This window comes from Anguilla anguilla, chromosome 9, assembly GCF_013347855.1.
Source record: "Anguilla anguilla isolate fAngAng1 chromosome 9, fAngAng1.pri, whole genome shotgun sequence".
Taxonomy (NCBI): Eukaryota; Metazoa; Chordata; class Actinopteri; order Anguilliformes; family Anguillidae; genus Anguilla; species Anguilla anguilla.
The window spans coordinates 45,701,683-45,718,330 of NC_049209.1; the positions used below are offsets into that span (position 1 = coordinate 45,701,683).

Genomic DNA, 16,648 nt, shown 5'->3' on the forward strand with positions numbered 1-16,648 from the left:
TTTCTGGACCGAGGGAACGAAGTTCCGTTTGCCCCGGAAAAGCCGGGTCATGTTGCGGTAGTGTTCAACACTCACATGGCATGGCCACTGCGACGCATGCAGACATGGGGGAGATTGAAAAGGAACCACTTCGGCCAAAAGTCACAGATGCCAAGGGGATTCTTAAACAGAACAGAGAATTCCTCGATTTCTTCTGGGATATCGCAAAACCCGAACAAGAGATACGACTGAAAGCAATCGAAAATCTCATTCAGTATTTGAAAAAGAGCGAAAAGGTAGGGAAGCGGTGCATCTTTACCAACCTTGGCAGCTAAAACTGTTTCGTGAACTTATGTAGCTTGTATAGACAGCCATCACACTCTTATGTTATGAGAGACGGGCAGAATGGTTTTCCTAAACTGTTAAGAAATAAAGAGTTAGTCTTCTTGTCCGCTTTATAAACGCAGTATTTACTGTATATCGCCACGTGTTGATTGTGCTCTCTACTGTAGCAAGCATTGCTATCTGTATGAGACTGGGGTACACGTTAGTTGATTAGCAATATTACATACTAAGTACTGTCATACTTATAATTACATATACTTAAGATATTATCGGCTACAGTTACATGCGAATGTATGTATGTATGCGAATGAGCATGTGTCATCGGGATTGGAGAAATGTCAATCGTAATCGCCATTTATCACCAATTTTCGTTTGCAGCCTGGTGTCTAGAGAGGGCTGTGTTCTCTTTGGTGTTCTCTTTGGTAGATAACAAGCTTTCAACATCACCTTGCCCAAACGGTCTGAATATGTAATGTACATGTGCAGTGTGTGGCCACGAAATGTACCAGAAAGATTAGCGGATGATGTCAATGTTACTCCAGTTCAGATGGTTATAACCGTTAGCTACAGATTAATGACACTTGCTTGATATGCACCCCGTTGAATTGTGTGTTGTAGCTTTGGCACCTAACTAACTAAGCCCTTAAACCCCAATCTTGTTTATGCGTAATGTGGTGGTCCAGTCGGATGAGCGGACGTACACTCTGAAGAGGTTGGTGGACGGTCTCTCCCACACTCGAGAGGCGGCTCGTCCAGGCTTCAGCTTGGCCCTTGCACAGGTCTGTCTGTTCTTTTTCAGTTTCTCCTTGCACGAGATCATTATAATGGAGAGACCGTTATAACGTAGCTCATTGTCTTATAATATTTATGTAATATTTGACACTGCTTATCCATTTCAGTTATGAATGTTATAGCTTGTTGTGATGTTCAAGACAATACCTGCTTGTGAATGGGTTCAGACTCAAGAAACCACAGTATATTTCAGTCACAGGACACTCCTTTGTTTTCAAGGTTTAACCATACCATGTTACTAAATAAACTGAATTTGACTGGGGTGAACTGTTGGGGCTGTTCAATAGTTTTTGGCTTATGATTCTTTAAACATATATTGGGCTGTAGGTCTTAAGTGTGTTTGAAGACATCCAGCTGCAGTCGACACTGGGATATATCAAGGAAAAACACGACCTGCAGAAAGTGAAGAAGGTAAGAGAATAATTTTGAAAGTGAAAAAGCACAAGCTAAGAATGGCAGTTTAAGAAATGGTGTGTAATTGTCAGTAATTCAGCTTCATCCAGTTCTATTTGACTCTAAAATTATTGTCAGAATAATGTTTAAAGGATGTATTTTCTTCTGTTGGTTTATTGCCCTAATTGTCAATGTTTGCAAATGCAAACTTTCTCTTGCTAGTGGACAGGCTGTGACACGGCTGTACAAAGCAAGAATGATTTTGCGTATCTGTCTTTGAAAACGACCAGAGGCTTTAATTGAAACTTCGCCTGTTCTGAATAAGTACTGCAATAAATAATGGACACTCCACATTAAAGATGCTGAGCTATACCTCCTTATTGTGACAGTGTGTAGTAATCAGGCAGCCGTGTCACACTTAAGTGTTTTTTCCTTTCGCTTTAATAAATTCCTTTCTGACTAACTCAACAGAAACTAATCAGAAATGCGGCGTTTGGGAACTTTTTTGGCGTGCTGGCCCTATCCCAGTCGGGGCGACTCTCAAAGGTAAGCATCCCTTCCGGCTGAATTCCTGTTCTCTCTGCTCGGTAGTGTGTTTTTCCAGAATGTGTGTTCTACCGGTGTTCCTCTGTCTCTGACAGGAGCCCCCGGTCCTGCTGGAGTGCGTTCAGCTCCTGCAGAGCCTGGCCCAATACAGGGAGCACCTGAAGGACCTGCCCAGGAAGACCATGGTGGACATCTTGTCTGAGGTGAGAGCCGCCTGTTTCGCCTGTTTAATCACAAAGAGAAAGCCGGGTTGGGATGCGTTTCTAACCTGTATAATTTTCACTGTGGATGGGTTAAAAAATAAAGAAATCTTAATTAAGTTTTGTGTTGATATCTATATAAGGGCATATACTCATTCGCCTGGAGTTTCTGGAGTATATACTGGAGAATAATACTGGAGTAGGAATACTGCTCTAGGATCATTGTTGTTTTTTAGTTCTCGGATGAACGAGGTTAGGCAGGGAAAGGGGAAGTTCCTGGATTAGCAGTGCCACTCCAAAATGCTTCATGAATACAGGCCCTGCTGTTCCTATGGTAATATATTAGTCGTTGTCTGAACTCGGGTCCGACGTTCTGGTGAAACGGGTGTCCTGCGGCAGTGTAGTATAACGGCTAAGGAATTGGTCTTGTAATCTAAATGTCGCAGGTTCGATTCCCCGGTAGGACACTGCCGTTGTACCCTTGAGCAAGGTACTTAACCTGCATTGCCCCAGTATATACCCAGCTGTATGACTGGATACAATGTAAGTCGCTCTGGATACGAGCATCTGCTAAATGCCTGTAATAATGTAATGTAATGTTGCGCGTGTCACGCAGACTACGGAGGAGGTGTTTGAGGAGGCGCTGCTGGGGGCTCTGCAGAGCGATCTGTCGGCGGCCTTCAGCACCCCGGAGCAGCTGCAGCTCCTCCTGGTGGCCATGCAGAGATTCCCCGGCGTTCTCAAGCCCAAGAAGCTGAAGAAGCTCCTGGGGAGCGCCACTGTCGTCACCCAAGAGAACATCCCAAAGTAAGGGTCTTCCTCCAAGATAACATCCCAAAGTAAGGTCTTCCTCCAAGATAATGTCCCAAAGTAAGGGTCTTCCCCCAAGGCAACGTCCCAAAGTTAGGGTCTTATCCAAAGACAATGTCCCAAAGTATGGGTTTTAACCCCAGACAACATCCCAAAGTAAGGGTCTTCCTCCAAGATAACGTCCCAAAGTAAGGTCTTCCTCCAAGGTAATGTCCCAAAGTAAGGGTCTTCACCCAAGGCAACGTCCCAAAGTTAGGGTCTTTATCCGAGACAACATCCCAAAGTACGGGTTTTAACCCCAGACAACATCCCAAAGTGAGAGTCTTTACCCAAGACAACGTCCCAAAGTAAGGTCTTCCTCCCAATATAACATCCAAAAGTGAGAGTCTTTACCCCAGACAACACCCCCAAAGTAAGGTCTTGCACACCTATTGAGGGATCCTATGTAATGGGTTGGTGGGACCACGTGAACAGTTTTGGCATACGCATTTACAGTCCGCAGCCGTGAGCATCGGGTGTGATTTTGCTTGACGTTCCCGGCGTGCGTTCTGTAACCTCCGTCGCCTGCGTTTCACAGGCTGGTCGAGGTGTTAAAGATGGCCGGTCGCTCTGTGAAGAAGGACCGCTTGCTCCCGGCCGTGGCGCTGGACCTGCTGCAGGTGGCCCTGAAGGAGGACAGCTTTGAGCTCTTCTGGAGGGAGGCCGTGGTCAAGGGGCTGCTGACCGAACAGTCGGGACCCAACAAGTAAGAGCGGGAGGCGGTGGGCGCAGCCTTGCTGTGCACCTCCACCTTTTGCTTTTTGCCTTCAAAATGGCAGCCATACATTTTGACAAACAGAAAGAATGAGTGAAATGGCGTAGATGCACTCCCGCTGATACCCGCTAATTGAAGTGCCGTGTTTAGTTGAGATTGTGCGCTAGTTCCATTGTGGGGCTTATGGGTAATTGTGTTGACTCTCCTCTTTCTCTCTCGTGCCCAGCTTCATGTGCTACAGGCTCCTGGGCAGCGCCCTGCCTCTGCTCTCCCTCCCTCAGCTGCAGCAGGTGCTCTCCGGAGAGGTGATGAAGCATTATGGGGAACACGTGGTCTCCGCTCAGGTAAACCGTTCTCCCCGGTGCTCCTGGGGATGCGGCAGATCTCTCTCGTATCCCTCTATTCCAGCATGAGCAATAGACCAGTATAGAGAGAGAGAGAGAGGGTGGGAGAGAGTGAGAGCATGAGAGAGGGAGGGGGGGAGAAAGAGAGTGAGAGAGGGAGAGAGAAAGGAGGGGAGAGGGAGAGAAATTTCTATTATTTTCAAAAGAGGAGAGAGGGAGATTGAAATAATTTTAAAAAAAGGAAGAGGTGCTAGTCTGACTTACGCCTTGCGTGGTGCTCTTCCGCAGCTCCCCGACCGCTTCAAATTCGCCCCGGAGATGGAGACCTACGTCGGGGACTTCCTGCAGGGCTGCTCGGACCCCGAGAGGCAGCTGGCCGTGACGCTGGGCTTCACCAAGCTCACCAACCAGGGCTACCCGGTGGTGCCCAGCTTCTGGAGGGTGGTGCAGTACCTGGAGCCGACGGTGCTGCGGCGCTACGTGGACTGGCTGAAGGGCATGTTCTCCCACCCGCAGCTGGAGTCCTGCCTGGACTTCAGTACCCGCCGGCAGCAGGAGAACCAGGAGGCCGGAGTCCAGTGAGTATCCGGGCTGGACCTGGGTCAAATGCGCATCTGAATTGCTATGGAAAAACTGGCTTAAATGCTGGTTAACTTTGGAAACATGCTCTGGAAGATCCTCCTAAGAACTTTCAGAGAATTATGCAAATTAAGCAAAGTGTATGTTTGTATGAAAGAATAATCTTGTTCTCCATATTAGTGAACATAGATGTTTTGTCGATGCATATTTCTGGTGTATAAAGAGCTAATTTTTTAGTGAGATTTGTGCCGGTGTTGAGGCGTGACGTGCGGGTTCCCTGCAGGAACGAGCACCGCGTGTTCCGGCTGCGCAGGTGGATCATTCCACGCCTCACCTCCATCGTGGAGAACCAGCAGGTGAAGAAGGACGAGGACCTGGTGATGGAGGTGGCCAGGTGAGAGCCTCGCTCCCCCACTGTGCTGCCAGATACACACGGGGTGGGGGGATCTGACTGACTGATGCAGTATGTGTGGGATTATGTGCCTCGATGGCCAACCAGTAGTTTTCCCTGAGTTTTAGTTTCTCACAGAACCAGTATGGATCAACCTCCCTTGTGTATCCTCCGTTTTTTGTGTACAGTGCAGATTTATCTCCTTTCTTGCAGTACCCTGCCACTTATTTCTCATCTTGCCTTCCTCCCCAGATTCGTTTTCTTCCATACCTTTTTTGTCGCCAAAAAGTCCACCCCTGACATCCCGGAGACAGAGACCATCCCATCGGTACCCGTGGATGAGAAGACCCGCTCGGTCATAGCCAACTCATTCTTTGGGTGAGATGTCATCCACCATGTAGTACTCTTTGAATACATTAAGTGCTCTTGAACTGTAAACAGTAGGGGGGGATATTTAAAATGTTTTCTTTTCTGTCCCACAGGCTCCTTCAGCACCTAAACCACCGTCCCGTGCAGGGCGACGCCCCCGAGGCGCCGGCCCAAAACGAGAAGCGGGCCCAGGGCGCGATGGCCGACGGGACGCTGTGGATCTACCGCCTGGTCCAGTACGCGGACGTCCTGCTGAGGCAGGCCAAACACGTGCAGTGCGCTCAGCCGTTCACCCCCCAGCAGAGGCAGAGCTGGGACAGGTACGCCACGGTCACTGTAGGGCAGGCCTGCCCAAGCCTGTTCCTGGAGATCCGCTGTCCTGGGGGGTTTCATTAAAACCCTGATCTGGCACGTCTGACTCTGCTAATTGGCAGCTCGAGGAGATCTGTAGCTGCTGAATGAAGTGTGCTTTGCTAGGGCTGGAGTGAAAGCCTTACAGGATGGCCTCAGTCAGGGTAGATGCACGTTCACCATTCCTGTACGGCCAGCATGTGCCTGCTGGTTTCTTTTCTAAACAGTTCACTCTTGCAGAAGTTTCTAAACTGCTGTTCACTGCTGGTTCACTTCTAAACCGGACCACAGTAAAACGTCTTCACCAAGGATGGGTGTATAGTCTGCTGTTGTAGCTTTTTGCTTTATCGAGAATGTCAGATAAAATGAACGATTAGGTGAAATTAAATAAAGCGGAGAAGTTGGCATGAAATCTCAGAAAGGGCCGACTCTTTCTGTGCCGTCCTTGCTGTAGATTAATGGGTCTTTATGCTGAAAGCAGTGTTTATATTTAACACACAGGCTTTGTGATGGTCAGTGGTCTTGGTTTCCGTTTCCTGCGCGAGGCCGTTCTCTCCGCAGGCGATTGGTTGTCACTGATCAGCTGCTGTGTGCGTTTGCAGCATGTTAACGTCCGTGGAGGCTCTTCAAAAGAAGGCCAAGAAGGCCCAGACTGAAGAGACCGCCGCCTTCCAGCAGCTCTTCCTGCTCGTGGGCATTTACCTCTTCAGGGTATGTACCAGCAGTGTGGCCAGAAGTGTTCATACTGTCGGGCCTGCATAGAACTCTCTGTAATTTGTGGGTGTATTTTAATCTTAAAAGCTGGAAAAATCACAGTCCAGAAAGTTCTATACATGTTTCTCAGTTTTGTAGTGCACATCAGAGATTTTAGTGTGACAAAAAAAAAACAAATCCAAATTTCTATCTGTAATCCAAAGTGACTGCACATTTGAGATATGCATTTAGATTTGTGATCAGACACTCTAATCCAGAGTGACTTCAAGAATAGGACATACAATATGGCTCAGTGAGCCGCAACACACTGTAGTTACAGAACTGGTCTGTAACACACGCGATCAAAGCATCGCTGTAAGTAACAGTGCTGTCGTAGGCAGTTTGAACATCAAGGCTTCCCCCCCTCCTCCCGCACAGGCAGCAGAGGAGAGTGTGGACCTAATGCAGGATCTGCAGAACTGCCTAGAGAAAGCCCAGGCTAAGAAAGCCAAGAAGAAGAAGAAGAAGGCGACAGGTAGGAGGAAATAATGCAGGAATTCTGACTAACCACAGCTGCAGCCTTCAAAATAGAAGGAAATGGCATTCCCAGGTCATAGCTGCGTGAACAATTCAAGGTTTTATGAGAAGCAGGTTGGTTTACTGAATGGAGGCTGCCTGTTGGTGTTTTCCATTTAGTGCGCTAGCCTGCTTCAGTAAGACACGGAACGGCTGTGGGAAAGTGCAGATTTTCACTTAATTGATCAATTGAAGCAGCTGATTGCACATTTAACTCACCTGACTTCTTGGCTCTTAACTGGCTGTTAACTGGCTGCTACTAATTTTAAGGGGAAAACGGAACCAGCAATACCCTGTGGTTCCTCACAAAGTGATGCGATCACTGACGCAGGACGGGTACAGAGGCGTGCGTATAACTGTGTCCCCTCCCTGTGTGTGCAGGTACGGAGGAGGAGGCGGAGGAGGCGGAGCCGCAGTGGGCGGAGGTGATGGTGGACATCCTGCTCTCCCTCCTGTCCCAGCCCAGCCGATTCGTCAGGCAGGTCTGCCGCACGGTGTTCGCCGGCATCTGCCCCCACGTCACCCAGAGGGCCCTCGGCGCCATACTGGACGTGAGTGAGGGGGGTGTGCCCGTGTTACCCCGCCGTGTTTTACCCTCATAATGTGGGGTCCATCCTCGCTGCGTTCTTGGATTCCCAAACTGCAACATTGCTTGAGTTTGCATGTAAATCAAAGAAAAAGAGCAAGAACACTGCTTCAGTAGAATTACTGTGTTTGAGTAAACAAAACCAGCAGTGATGGTTTCAGCCTTCTTTGTGTCCCTGTTATAACCCGTGTCCTTTTTCCTGTACATGTTTGAGCTCTTATTTTCATTACTGTGTTGACTTCTGTTGACTTGAATATTGGTATTACTTGCGTATTTGTAGTACCCCATATTGTATGTAATACACTGTCTTTTATTATGAAGTGATTGCTGATTGGGACTCTATATTTTTACAGGTTCTGGATCCTCATAAGGATGAGGAGGATAGTTCTGTCATGGTAACTGATGAGAAAGACGAGGGCAAAAAAAGAAAGAGAGGTCAGCGGGAAGAGGATGAAGAAGACGACCAGGAGGAGGTGACCTTCAATCAGGCCTTGTGCCTGTCTCTCCTTACTGCGGTTCATAGCGTTGCTTGAATCAGAATAATGTTTTATGATTGTTTTATAATAATGATAAATGTAAACGATTGTGATGTCGCAGGGTTTCTGTGAAACCACAGGCAATTAGATTTTTGCCTGCGATGTACATTTTCTGAAGTGTTACTGTTTTTCCAGGATGAAGAGGAGATGGAGTCATCAGATCAAGACTCTGATGATGATGACAATGAGGAGGAGGATGATAAGGATGATGAAGCCTTGGAGGAGGACGAGGATGCGGAGGAGGAAGAGGAGGTGGATCAGAATTTTCGCCTGGAGCTAATGAAAGTTCTGCAGGGTCAGGGCGCTTTGGTACGTGCTGTTCTAGAACTATTTCCACAGATGGTCTATGATTGGGGTTCAGAATTCTCCGTAACACACAAACAATCTTTCAGCAAATGGTGTGTATATGTTAGGGCTTTTGTGGTAGAGGACTGTTCCTTTTCAATTCAGTCAGTCAGTTAGTTCTGGAAATTAATTTAAATTAAATTTATGGACAGAATGTCCATGGTGGTGCAGTGAATAGCACTGTCCCCTCAACAAGAAGGTACTGAGTTCGAATCCCAAAAACTCTGAAGTTTGCATGTTCTCCTCGTGTTTGTGTGAGTTTCCTCTGGGTACTCCAGTTTCCTCCCACAGTCCAAAGACATGCAGTAGGCTAACTGGAGGCTCTAAATTGCTCATAGGTATGACTGTGTTAGTGAGTGGGTGGTGTGTGGGCCCTACGATGGATTAGCAACCTGTCCAGGGTGTATTCCTGCCTCTCACCCACTGCATGCTGGGATAGGCTCAAACCCCCCACATGTAATGTGGTCAAAAACATGAGAACCGCGGCTGCGAGGGCCTGCTGAACGGACTTTGCTCCTCTTCAGGCCACCGAGGGGGACGACAGCGAGGATGACGAGCTGGACGACGAGACCATGATGAAGCTGGACGGCAGCATCTCCGCGCTCTTCGCCGAGCAGAAGAAGAGGATCCAGGCCAAGAAGGACGAGAAGGAGAGGTTTCGCAAGGAGAAGGCCCTCGTCAGAGACTTTAAGATCAAGGTACTTCACTTTGCTCAGACCTACATCTCCCAGAGCACAATAACTGGGACCAGAGAGTTTCTTTGATTGGTTTTCCTACTGCTTTAGTACAAATGGGATTGTCAAATGGGATTGTAGCCTTGAGTAAGGTACTTAACATGAATTACTTCTGGGAATATCCATTGTAAAAGAATGTGTGCTGTGTAACTTGCTCTGGATAAGAGTGCTAGGCTAACGGTGCTGGAAGGTAATTGAAATGGACCTGCGTTGGGCTGCAGGTGCTGGACCTGGTGGAGGTGTTCCTGTCCAAGCAGTCGGACAGCCCGCTGGTCCTGGGCATCGTGGAGCCCCTGCTGAGCATCATCGAGAGCGGCATGAGCTCCGAAACCAACCAGCAGGAGCAGGACTTCCTCCGCAAGACGGCCGACATCTTCCGGTGAGCCGCCGGCTGGACGCGGGGCCCCGGCCTTGCCTGGTCACGTGACTTTGAGCTGACTCGCAGGCCCTGGTCATACGCTATTTAACCTTTTACGCACCTGAGAAAGTCACACAAACTTCTGACTGTGCTAAAAGAAACCTCTGTTTTCCCCAGTGTTGAGTAATTAACCGAGTTCTTCTTTCGTTTGGTACTACGGTTTGGTTAGTAACGTGGAGGAACCGGCGGTTTTGATGTTTTGGTATGCTCTGTACCTGCAGGAACCAGCTGTGCCGAGCCAAGCGGTACTGTAAGAACGTGGCGGGCATGCAGGAGGACCTGCACGACATGCTGGAGAGGGTGCTGACCCGGGCCCAGAGGCTGTCCGACTCCTCCGTCTCGCTCTACTTCTTCAGGTCAGCTGCTCAACCGTATCATTTACGCATTTCCATGCATATATGCATCCATGCAAACAGGCATATTTAAATGCATGCGTTCAGTGCGTGCATGCAGGCATGCATATTCAGACAGACAGACAGAGGGCATATGTGCATCCACACAAACAGTACATGCATATGTAAATGCACACGTACAGTACATACATGCATACATGCATCCACAAAAGGAAGGGTGGCATTTTGGTATTTTTTATTTTCTCACCTCCCTCTGTTTTAAAAGTGACCCTCATTTCTTCCCTCTGTTGCAGTGCGTCTCTCTACCTGGTTAAAGTCCTGAGGGGGAGTGTGTCTAATGCTGCTGCTGGGAAGGAGGAGGAGGGTGGGGAAGAGTCATCTACTGCACTACAGGTGGGCTGCTCCCAATCATCCATTAAACCAGATCAGACCAGTTCCTGAAGCTGTGAAAAGGCCTGGCTTTATGGCTCTATACTGTTAATTTATGAGGGCTTTAGTGTTGGTCATGGTGTGCTGGCCCAGGTCTGTGTCTGTCTGTATCTGTGAGCGCGTGCTTATGTCTGTGTGTTCTGTGTGTATCAGTCTGTATCTGTGTGTGTGTGTGTGTGTCAGTCTGTGGGTGAAGTGCGTATTTGTGAAAGCGCTTTGTCTCCTTGCAGGGGGCGGACATGGGCGGCGTGGACGTGGAGCGGGTGACCGGCCTTTTTAAGGGGGCTCTGCGCTCCTTCATGACCCGCAGGAAGAGCGCGCTTTCGGGGGCCATGTTCATCGACCTGTTCACCAGATTCCCCGTCAGTTTCACGCTTTTCTCCTTCAGCGTGTTTCCCGCCGATCGTGTAGTCTTTAAAAATGGTCACCTGAAATAAAGGTCCCAAGATTAAGCTGTGTGCCAAATAGGACCTTAAACCAGTGTGTAAGAGTGTGTTACAGATCATTTTTGAACTTCTTATATTTAACTGCATATCTGTGCAAGTGTACTTATGTGTGGATATGAAAAATCTCTTATTAAGCTGTTCAAATATGGCACTAAAACCATATTCAACACACTGCTGTCTTTATTAAGTGACGTATCCTTCTGAATAATAATGTCTTCTCTTCGAAAAGGTACAAAGTAATTATTTCAAATGAAAGTGTGTTTTTAAATAACCAAGAGAAAAAAACGATGCCTTTGACCTTCTGTTCTCTCTGTGTCTGCGTTTGTGTTCGTGTCTGTGTGCGTGCGTACGTGCGTGGTTGCATGTGTGTTTGCGCGTGTGTGTGTTCTGCAGGTATTGTGTGTCAGACTGCTGGATTCTGCAGTAGAATACATCACAGAGGGAGTGAGGCAGCATCAACAGGTACAGCTCAGATTTTCTCAGATGTGTTTGTCTTTGGTTTAACTACACTGATGACGATCCTTCGAAACGTTTGTTGCTAAGTTCTTTTTTGCTCTTAGCACTTTTTGCACTATCGCTAGCATGGTCAAATAAGATATTCATATTTTTGCAGCCTCTTCCTAAACTGTTTTTACTTTTATTTATACTGCACCGTGTGAGTCCCCGTCCCCCCCCCCCCCCCCCCCCCCCCCCCAGCCTCGCTTGTCTAATGTGACCTCCGCACCTGCAACTAATCAACATAAAAACAACAGTTAGGCCCAGCAGCATATCCAATGCTACTGCTCTTCATTAACACAATTTTAATTGTCAGAACAGCAGGTGAAGTGTATTCAGAAATTAATTACGGACCTATGACTGAGATTGAATCTTAAGTAGTAACTGAAGCAAGGAGCCTTTTTTTAGCGGTAATTGGGCTCTGATTTCTTGTGGCCATATATTCTCATCTCTGCGCTGTCCTAGGATACAGTAATTCACGCGTTTCCTGTTTTCCGTTAGCTCGGCGTGTCACTTCCTGTAAGATGTCGGTTGATGTGTAGAAAACGTCTGTTTTCAGGGTCAGGCGTGCGCCATCGTGCTGAGGGGCCTGCAGACGAAGGAGGTGCGGCAGCTCATGACCGACGCCCAGTGGGCGGAGCTCTGCGAGAAGACCGTTGGTCAGCTGGCGGAGGTAGGCGCCAAATGGCTAACGCATGACGAGAGCCTACCGGACCGAATCGCTGCCGATTTGTTTAAAATGGCGTGCCTTCAGGGCACTAGTCTATGCGTACGAGCCGTGTAGGCGGCAGTGGAGTGTAGTACAATTGATCTTGTAACCTGAAGGTCACAGGTTCAGTTCCCCGGTAGGACACTGCCGTTGTACCCTTAAGCAAGGCACTTAACCTGCATTGCTTCAGCATATATCCAGCTGTATAACTGGATACAATGTAAATGCAATATAAAAAGTTGTGTAAGCCGCTCTGGATAAGAGCGTTTGCTAAATGCCTGTAATGTAATGTAATGTGTTGAACTAGGATTTATGCTCTAAACTTTTTCTTCATATTGTTACGTTTCAAGAACGTTGATAAATTCAGTGTACTCCTTCAGTTTAACTGTGACTTCATCCACTGTCCTTCCCTGTACGTATGACCAAGTTCCCTGTGTTATCCCTCAGACCCTGAGCTCCATCACTGGCTACAAGATCAAAGTGGTCCATGAGAAGGTGGTAAAAGCCCTGGAGCTCAGTCAGTTCCTCGTCAGGAACATTCAGCAGCAGGTAAAGGATGCGCCAAGAGCTATAAGCAGCCCTCGTCTGTCACTGAGAGATAGCAGAGCTGCAATATGGACAGCGATTCAGACTGAATACTCATTTAATATTAAATCATTTATATACATTTTTTTTTACAGCCAAAATTCTCGTTCCAGTCAGCTTACATAGTACAGGACTTTACTCTAACACCTTGTCCAAGGAGCACATTTGCTCCTGTGTTTAAAAATTTAGGGGCATAGTAATGTATCCCACTTAGTAGATGTAGATGTGCTCCTAAATTATTTTTACACTTAGCACACATCAATTTTCAGGAGCATATGGTCTTAAAAATTGGAGCACTGTAGAGCCCAGTAGTGTGTGTTTATGGGCACACATTATCTGTTTATATGGCTGTTTACTATAGCGATGCTAATAAAGTACATAGCTGCTGATGCATGAAATGGCACAGCCAAAATATGGGATGTAAACCTGCAAACCTCTTGGCACAAATCGGGTTCCCATAGCCACAGTGTCTGCTCTGCTGCCTATTTTGGGTTGCCCGTCGTGCCGTGTGAAGTTTCCTGTATCCGTCCTCTCCGCGTCACGCAGAAGCTGTCGGTGAACCTGGAGCCGCTGAAGGAGGTTCTGCTCCCCATGAACCAGCTGGAGGGGTTCCGGAAGACGGGTCAGCTGGAGGACACCTACTGGGGCGTGATGAAGCATTTCGGCATCCTGTAAGCCTACGGCTCCGCTGTCACTTCCACTGTCGAGCATCCATAAACCTTTCCGTGCCTCCTAGCTGCACTACTATAATTATGGTTCATTTTTACAGCGTCTTATCGCAGATCTCAGGTACAGTAAAGGTGGCAAAAGGCTACACAATTAGTTCCCCTCCCCCCTGCAGTTCTATTTTTTTTACCCGGTGCCGCAATATATTATTAAAGACATCGGTGTGATTTCCATAGCTGAATGAATGCACAGTGCAGATTAGAATGCAAAAGAACAAATGAAGCAGACTGGTCCCCGTGAGCCAAGAAGAAGAAATTATCACACTGCCACACCCCCCCCCCTCCCCCCCAGTGTTTAATACCACTGGAGTTCCGTTCGTACGAGCAGTGAAAATATCTCCTCAGACAAGGATGTAAGAGTCTGCCCTCCTTATGTATTTTCACTTTGTTCAGAGAGAGGGTGGGGGCGGGGGGGAGGCAGCAAGTTACAGATAGAGACGGGATCACATGACATTAAGTGCAATGGGCGGGGATCGACCCCACGGCCACACGGGGAGGATTCGGTGTACGGGTTGAGAGTCGGTCCCCTCAGTCTAAGCTGTTCTAACGGTATTTCTGTGTGTGTGTGTTAACAGCAAGCCGAAAGTGGAGAAGGCCAAGAAGTCTGCGGAGGAGCAGGCCCAGCAGTCCGCCCCCAAGAAGAAGAAGAAAGGCTTCCTCCCGGAGACGAAGAAGCGCAAAAACCGCAAGAAGCAGGCGCCTCTGGAGGGGAAGGAGCCGGGGCAGGCGCCCGCACCGCCGCCGGGGGCGGCCCACGCTGCCGGGGAGGCCGGGGCGGGGCAGGCGGGGAAGAAGAAGAATAAAAAGAACAGGAACAAGAAGAGAAAGCAGCAGGAGCAGGACGGCGGGAAGGAGCCCGGGCAGGCGGCCGCGAAGAAGGCCAAGACGCAGCCTCCCGCCAAACCAAAGAAGAAGAACAAGAAACAACAGCAAGGAGGCGATACTTAAATTAGAAAATGGCATTAACGAACACTGTACAAAACCCCCCCCCCCCCCCCCCCAGGGATTACGTACGTGGGCTTCTCTGCCTATTTTTGTAACTTGTTCTTGTGAAGTGCTCCTGTAAAACATTAAAGGATGTACATATAAATGCATCTGATGGGACGAAAAGCCCAAAATGTCTCTAGTTTTTATGATTTAGGCTGTGATTATGTTTTTTTGTTCCCCCCTGAATTCACCGTTTAGTTTGCTGTCTTGCCAACAAAATTTGAGCTTTTTAAATTTGTTTTTAATCTGGAGGTTGTACACTAACTACTCATTTGTACCAGAAGAAGATGGTTTTAAATTAAATCCTATTTTATTGTGCAGTGCTCTTTTGATTATTTGAGACCGCTTATGTTTTTGGGACAGATTTACAATGCTAGATCACAGTTCCAAAAGACCACGGAAAGCTCTGATTTAAGGAATCCCTGTTAACGGGATATTCTGGTTTTGTGTTTCATTGGTCAAAAAGAAGGACTGTACAAGTTTTTAAGAAGACTTCATGTGAGCTGGCTGGTTTTGTTTTAAGTTAGCTAGCTGCCATCTACTTCTGTTTTGGCAAGCTAGTATATATTTGATGAGGTTTCCTAGACAACAAATGCAAAGGGAAATTAGGATCTTACAAGCTATTAGGATTTGTTCATGATTATAGATTATGCCTATGTGACACTTAAATAGCTTGATTGTCCAGAGAGATGTACTTGCATATAATCTCATTTTCTCATGAAAATGTCCACAACATTTAGCCATCGCATTTCTGGAAAAATATTGTGCGTTTTAGTAAATAATAGACTGCCAGGCAGTCTAATTCTGACTGTACCACTAGATGGAGCAATTGACCTACCGTGGTAAAATGTCCCACACCCAGTGAGTGTAGTGTTAACACAGTACATGCGTTTCTTGACTGTTCATATGCCTTACTTTACCACTGTACATTTTTCGTTTGCAAGGCTTATTGCTTCAGTTACTACTTAAGATTCAATCTCAGTCATAGGTCTGTAATTAATTTCTGAATACATTTCACCTGCTGTTCTGACTATTAAAATTGTGTTAATGAAGAGCAGTAGCATTGGATATGCTGCTGGGCCTAACTGTCGTTATGTTGATTAGTTGCAGGTGCGGAGGTCACATTAGACAAGCGAGGCTGGGGGGGGGGGGGGGACTCAAACGGTGCAGAATAAATAAAAGGAAAACTGTTTAGGAGATGGCTGCAAAAATATAAATATTTTATTTAATCACGCTATTGAAAGTGCAATAAGTGCTTAGTGCAAAAGAATGTAGCGACAAACGTTTCGATTGCAGGATTGCCATCAGTGTTGTGAAACCACAGGCAAACGCACTTATGCTTGCTTTTTAATTGCTTAACTTGAATCAAACGCTTGAGGTAGCCTTCCACAGCCTTCTCACAATACTGGAATAATGCCAGAATTTCTGCCCATTCTTTCACCTTGCTCGGACACACTTTCTCAGTTCAGTCCAAATTTTTTCAATGGGATTCAGGTCAGGGATTTGTGATGGCCACTCCAATACTTTCACTTTGTTGTCTTTAAGCCATTTTGTTACAACTTTGGAGGTATGCTTAGGATAATTGTCCTGCTGGAAGACCCAGTTGTTACCAAGTTTTAACATTTCTAGCTGATGTCTTGAGGTGTTGCTTCAGTATTTCTAGATAATCCTTCTTCCTCATGATGCCATCTATTTTCTGAAGTGCACCAGTCCCTTTTCCAGCAAAACATCCCCACAACATGATGCGGCCACCCCCGTGCTGCACAGTTGGGATGGTGTTCTTCGAATTAAACACCTCACCCCTTTTCCTCCACACACAACGCTGATCATTATGGCCAAACATTTGGCCAATTTTTGTTTCATCTGACCAGAGAACACTCCTCCAAAAGGCTAGGTCTTCGTACTGGTGATCACCTGCAAACTTAATTCTGGCTTTTCTATGCCGGTCTTGGAGTAGGGGCTTTTCAGGCCATGGTGATGTAGGATTCTCTTAATGGTGGATGTAGATACTTTGGTACTTGATGCCTCCGACTCCTTCACCAGTTCCTTTGTTGTTGTCTTGGGGTTCAGTTGAACCTTGTGGATCAAAGTTCGTTCAGCCCTGGGAGTTAATTTGTGCCTCCTTCCTGAACAATGCAGTGTCTGTGTGGTCCCCGAGATTTTTATATTTGCATATAA

General features: G+C 47.2%; 1 protein-coding gene across 1 annotated transcript; it reads left to right on the forward strand.

Annotated features, from left to right (window-relative positions):
* Positions 1-18: 18 nt before the first annotated feature.
* On the forward strand, positions 19-14,790 carry mybbp1a (MYB binding protein (P160) 1a). The gene is made up of 27 exons (XM_035433607.1): positions 19-275; positions 1,008-1,103; positions 1,444-1,527; positions 1,981-2,055; positions 2,151-2,258; positions 2,872-3,062; positions 3,643-3,810; positions 4,046-4,163; positions 4,452-4,741; positions 5,026-5,136; positions 5,386-5,511; positions 5,616-5,822; positions 6,456-6,564; positions 6,985-7,081; positions 7,504-7,673; positions 8,062-8,181; positions 8,380-8,553; positions 9,114-9,287; positions 9,545-9,702; positions 9,963-10,097; positions 10,388-10,487; positions 10,754-10,885; positions 11,363-11,431; positions 12,024-12,137; positions 12,621-12,722; positions 13,305-13,429; positions 14,059-14,790. The coding sequence occupies exons 1-27, from the start codon at positions 81-83 to the stop codon at positions 14,429-14,431; spliced, it is 3,921 nt and encodes a 1,306-aa protein (XP_035289498.1). The 5' UTR covers positions 19-80; the 3' UTR covers positions 14,432-14,790.
* The last annotated feature ends 1,858 nt before the right edge of the window (positions 14,791-16,648 follow it).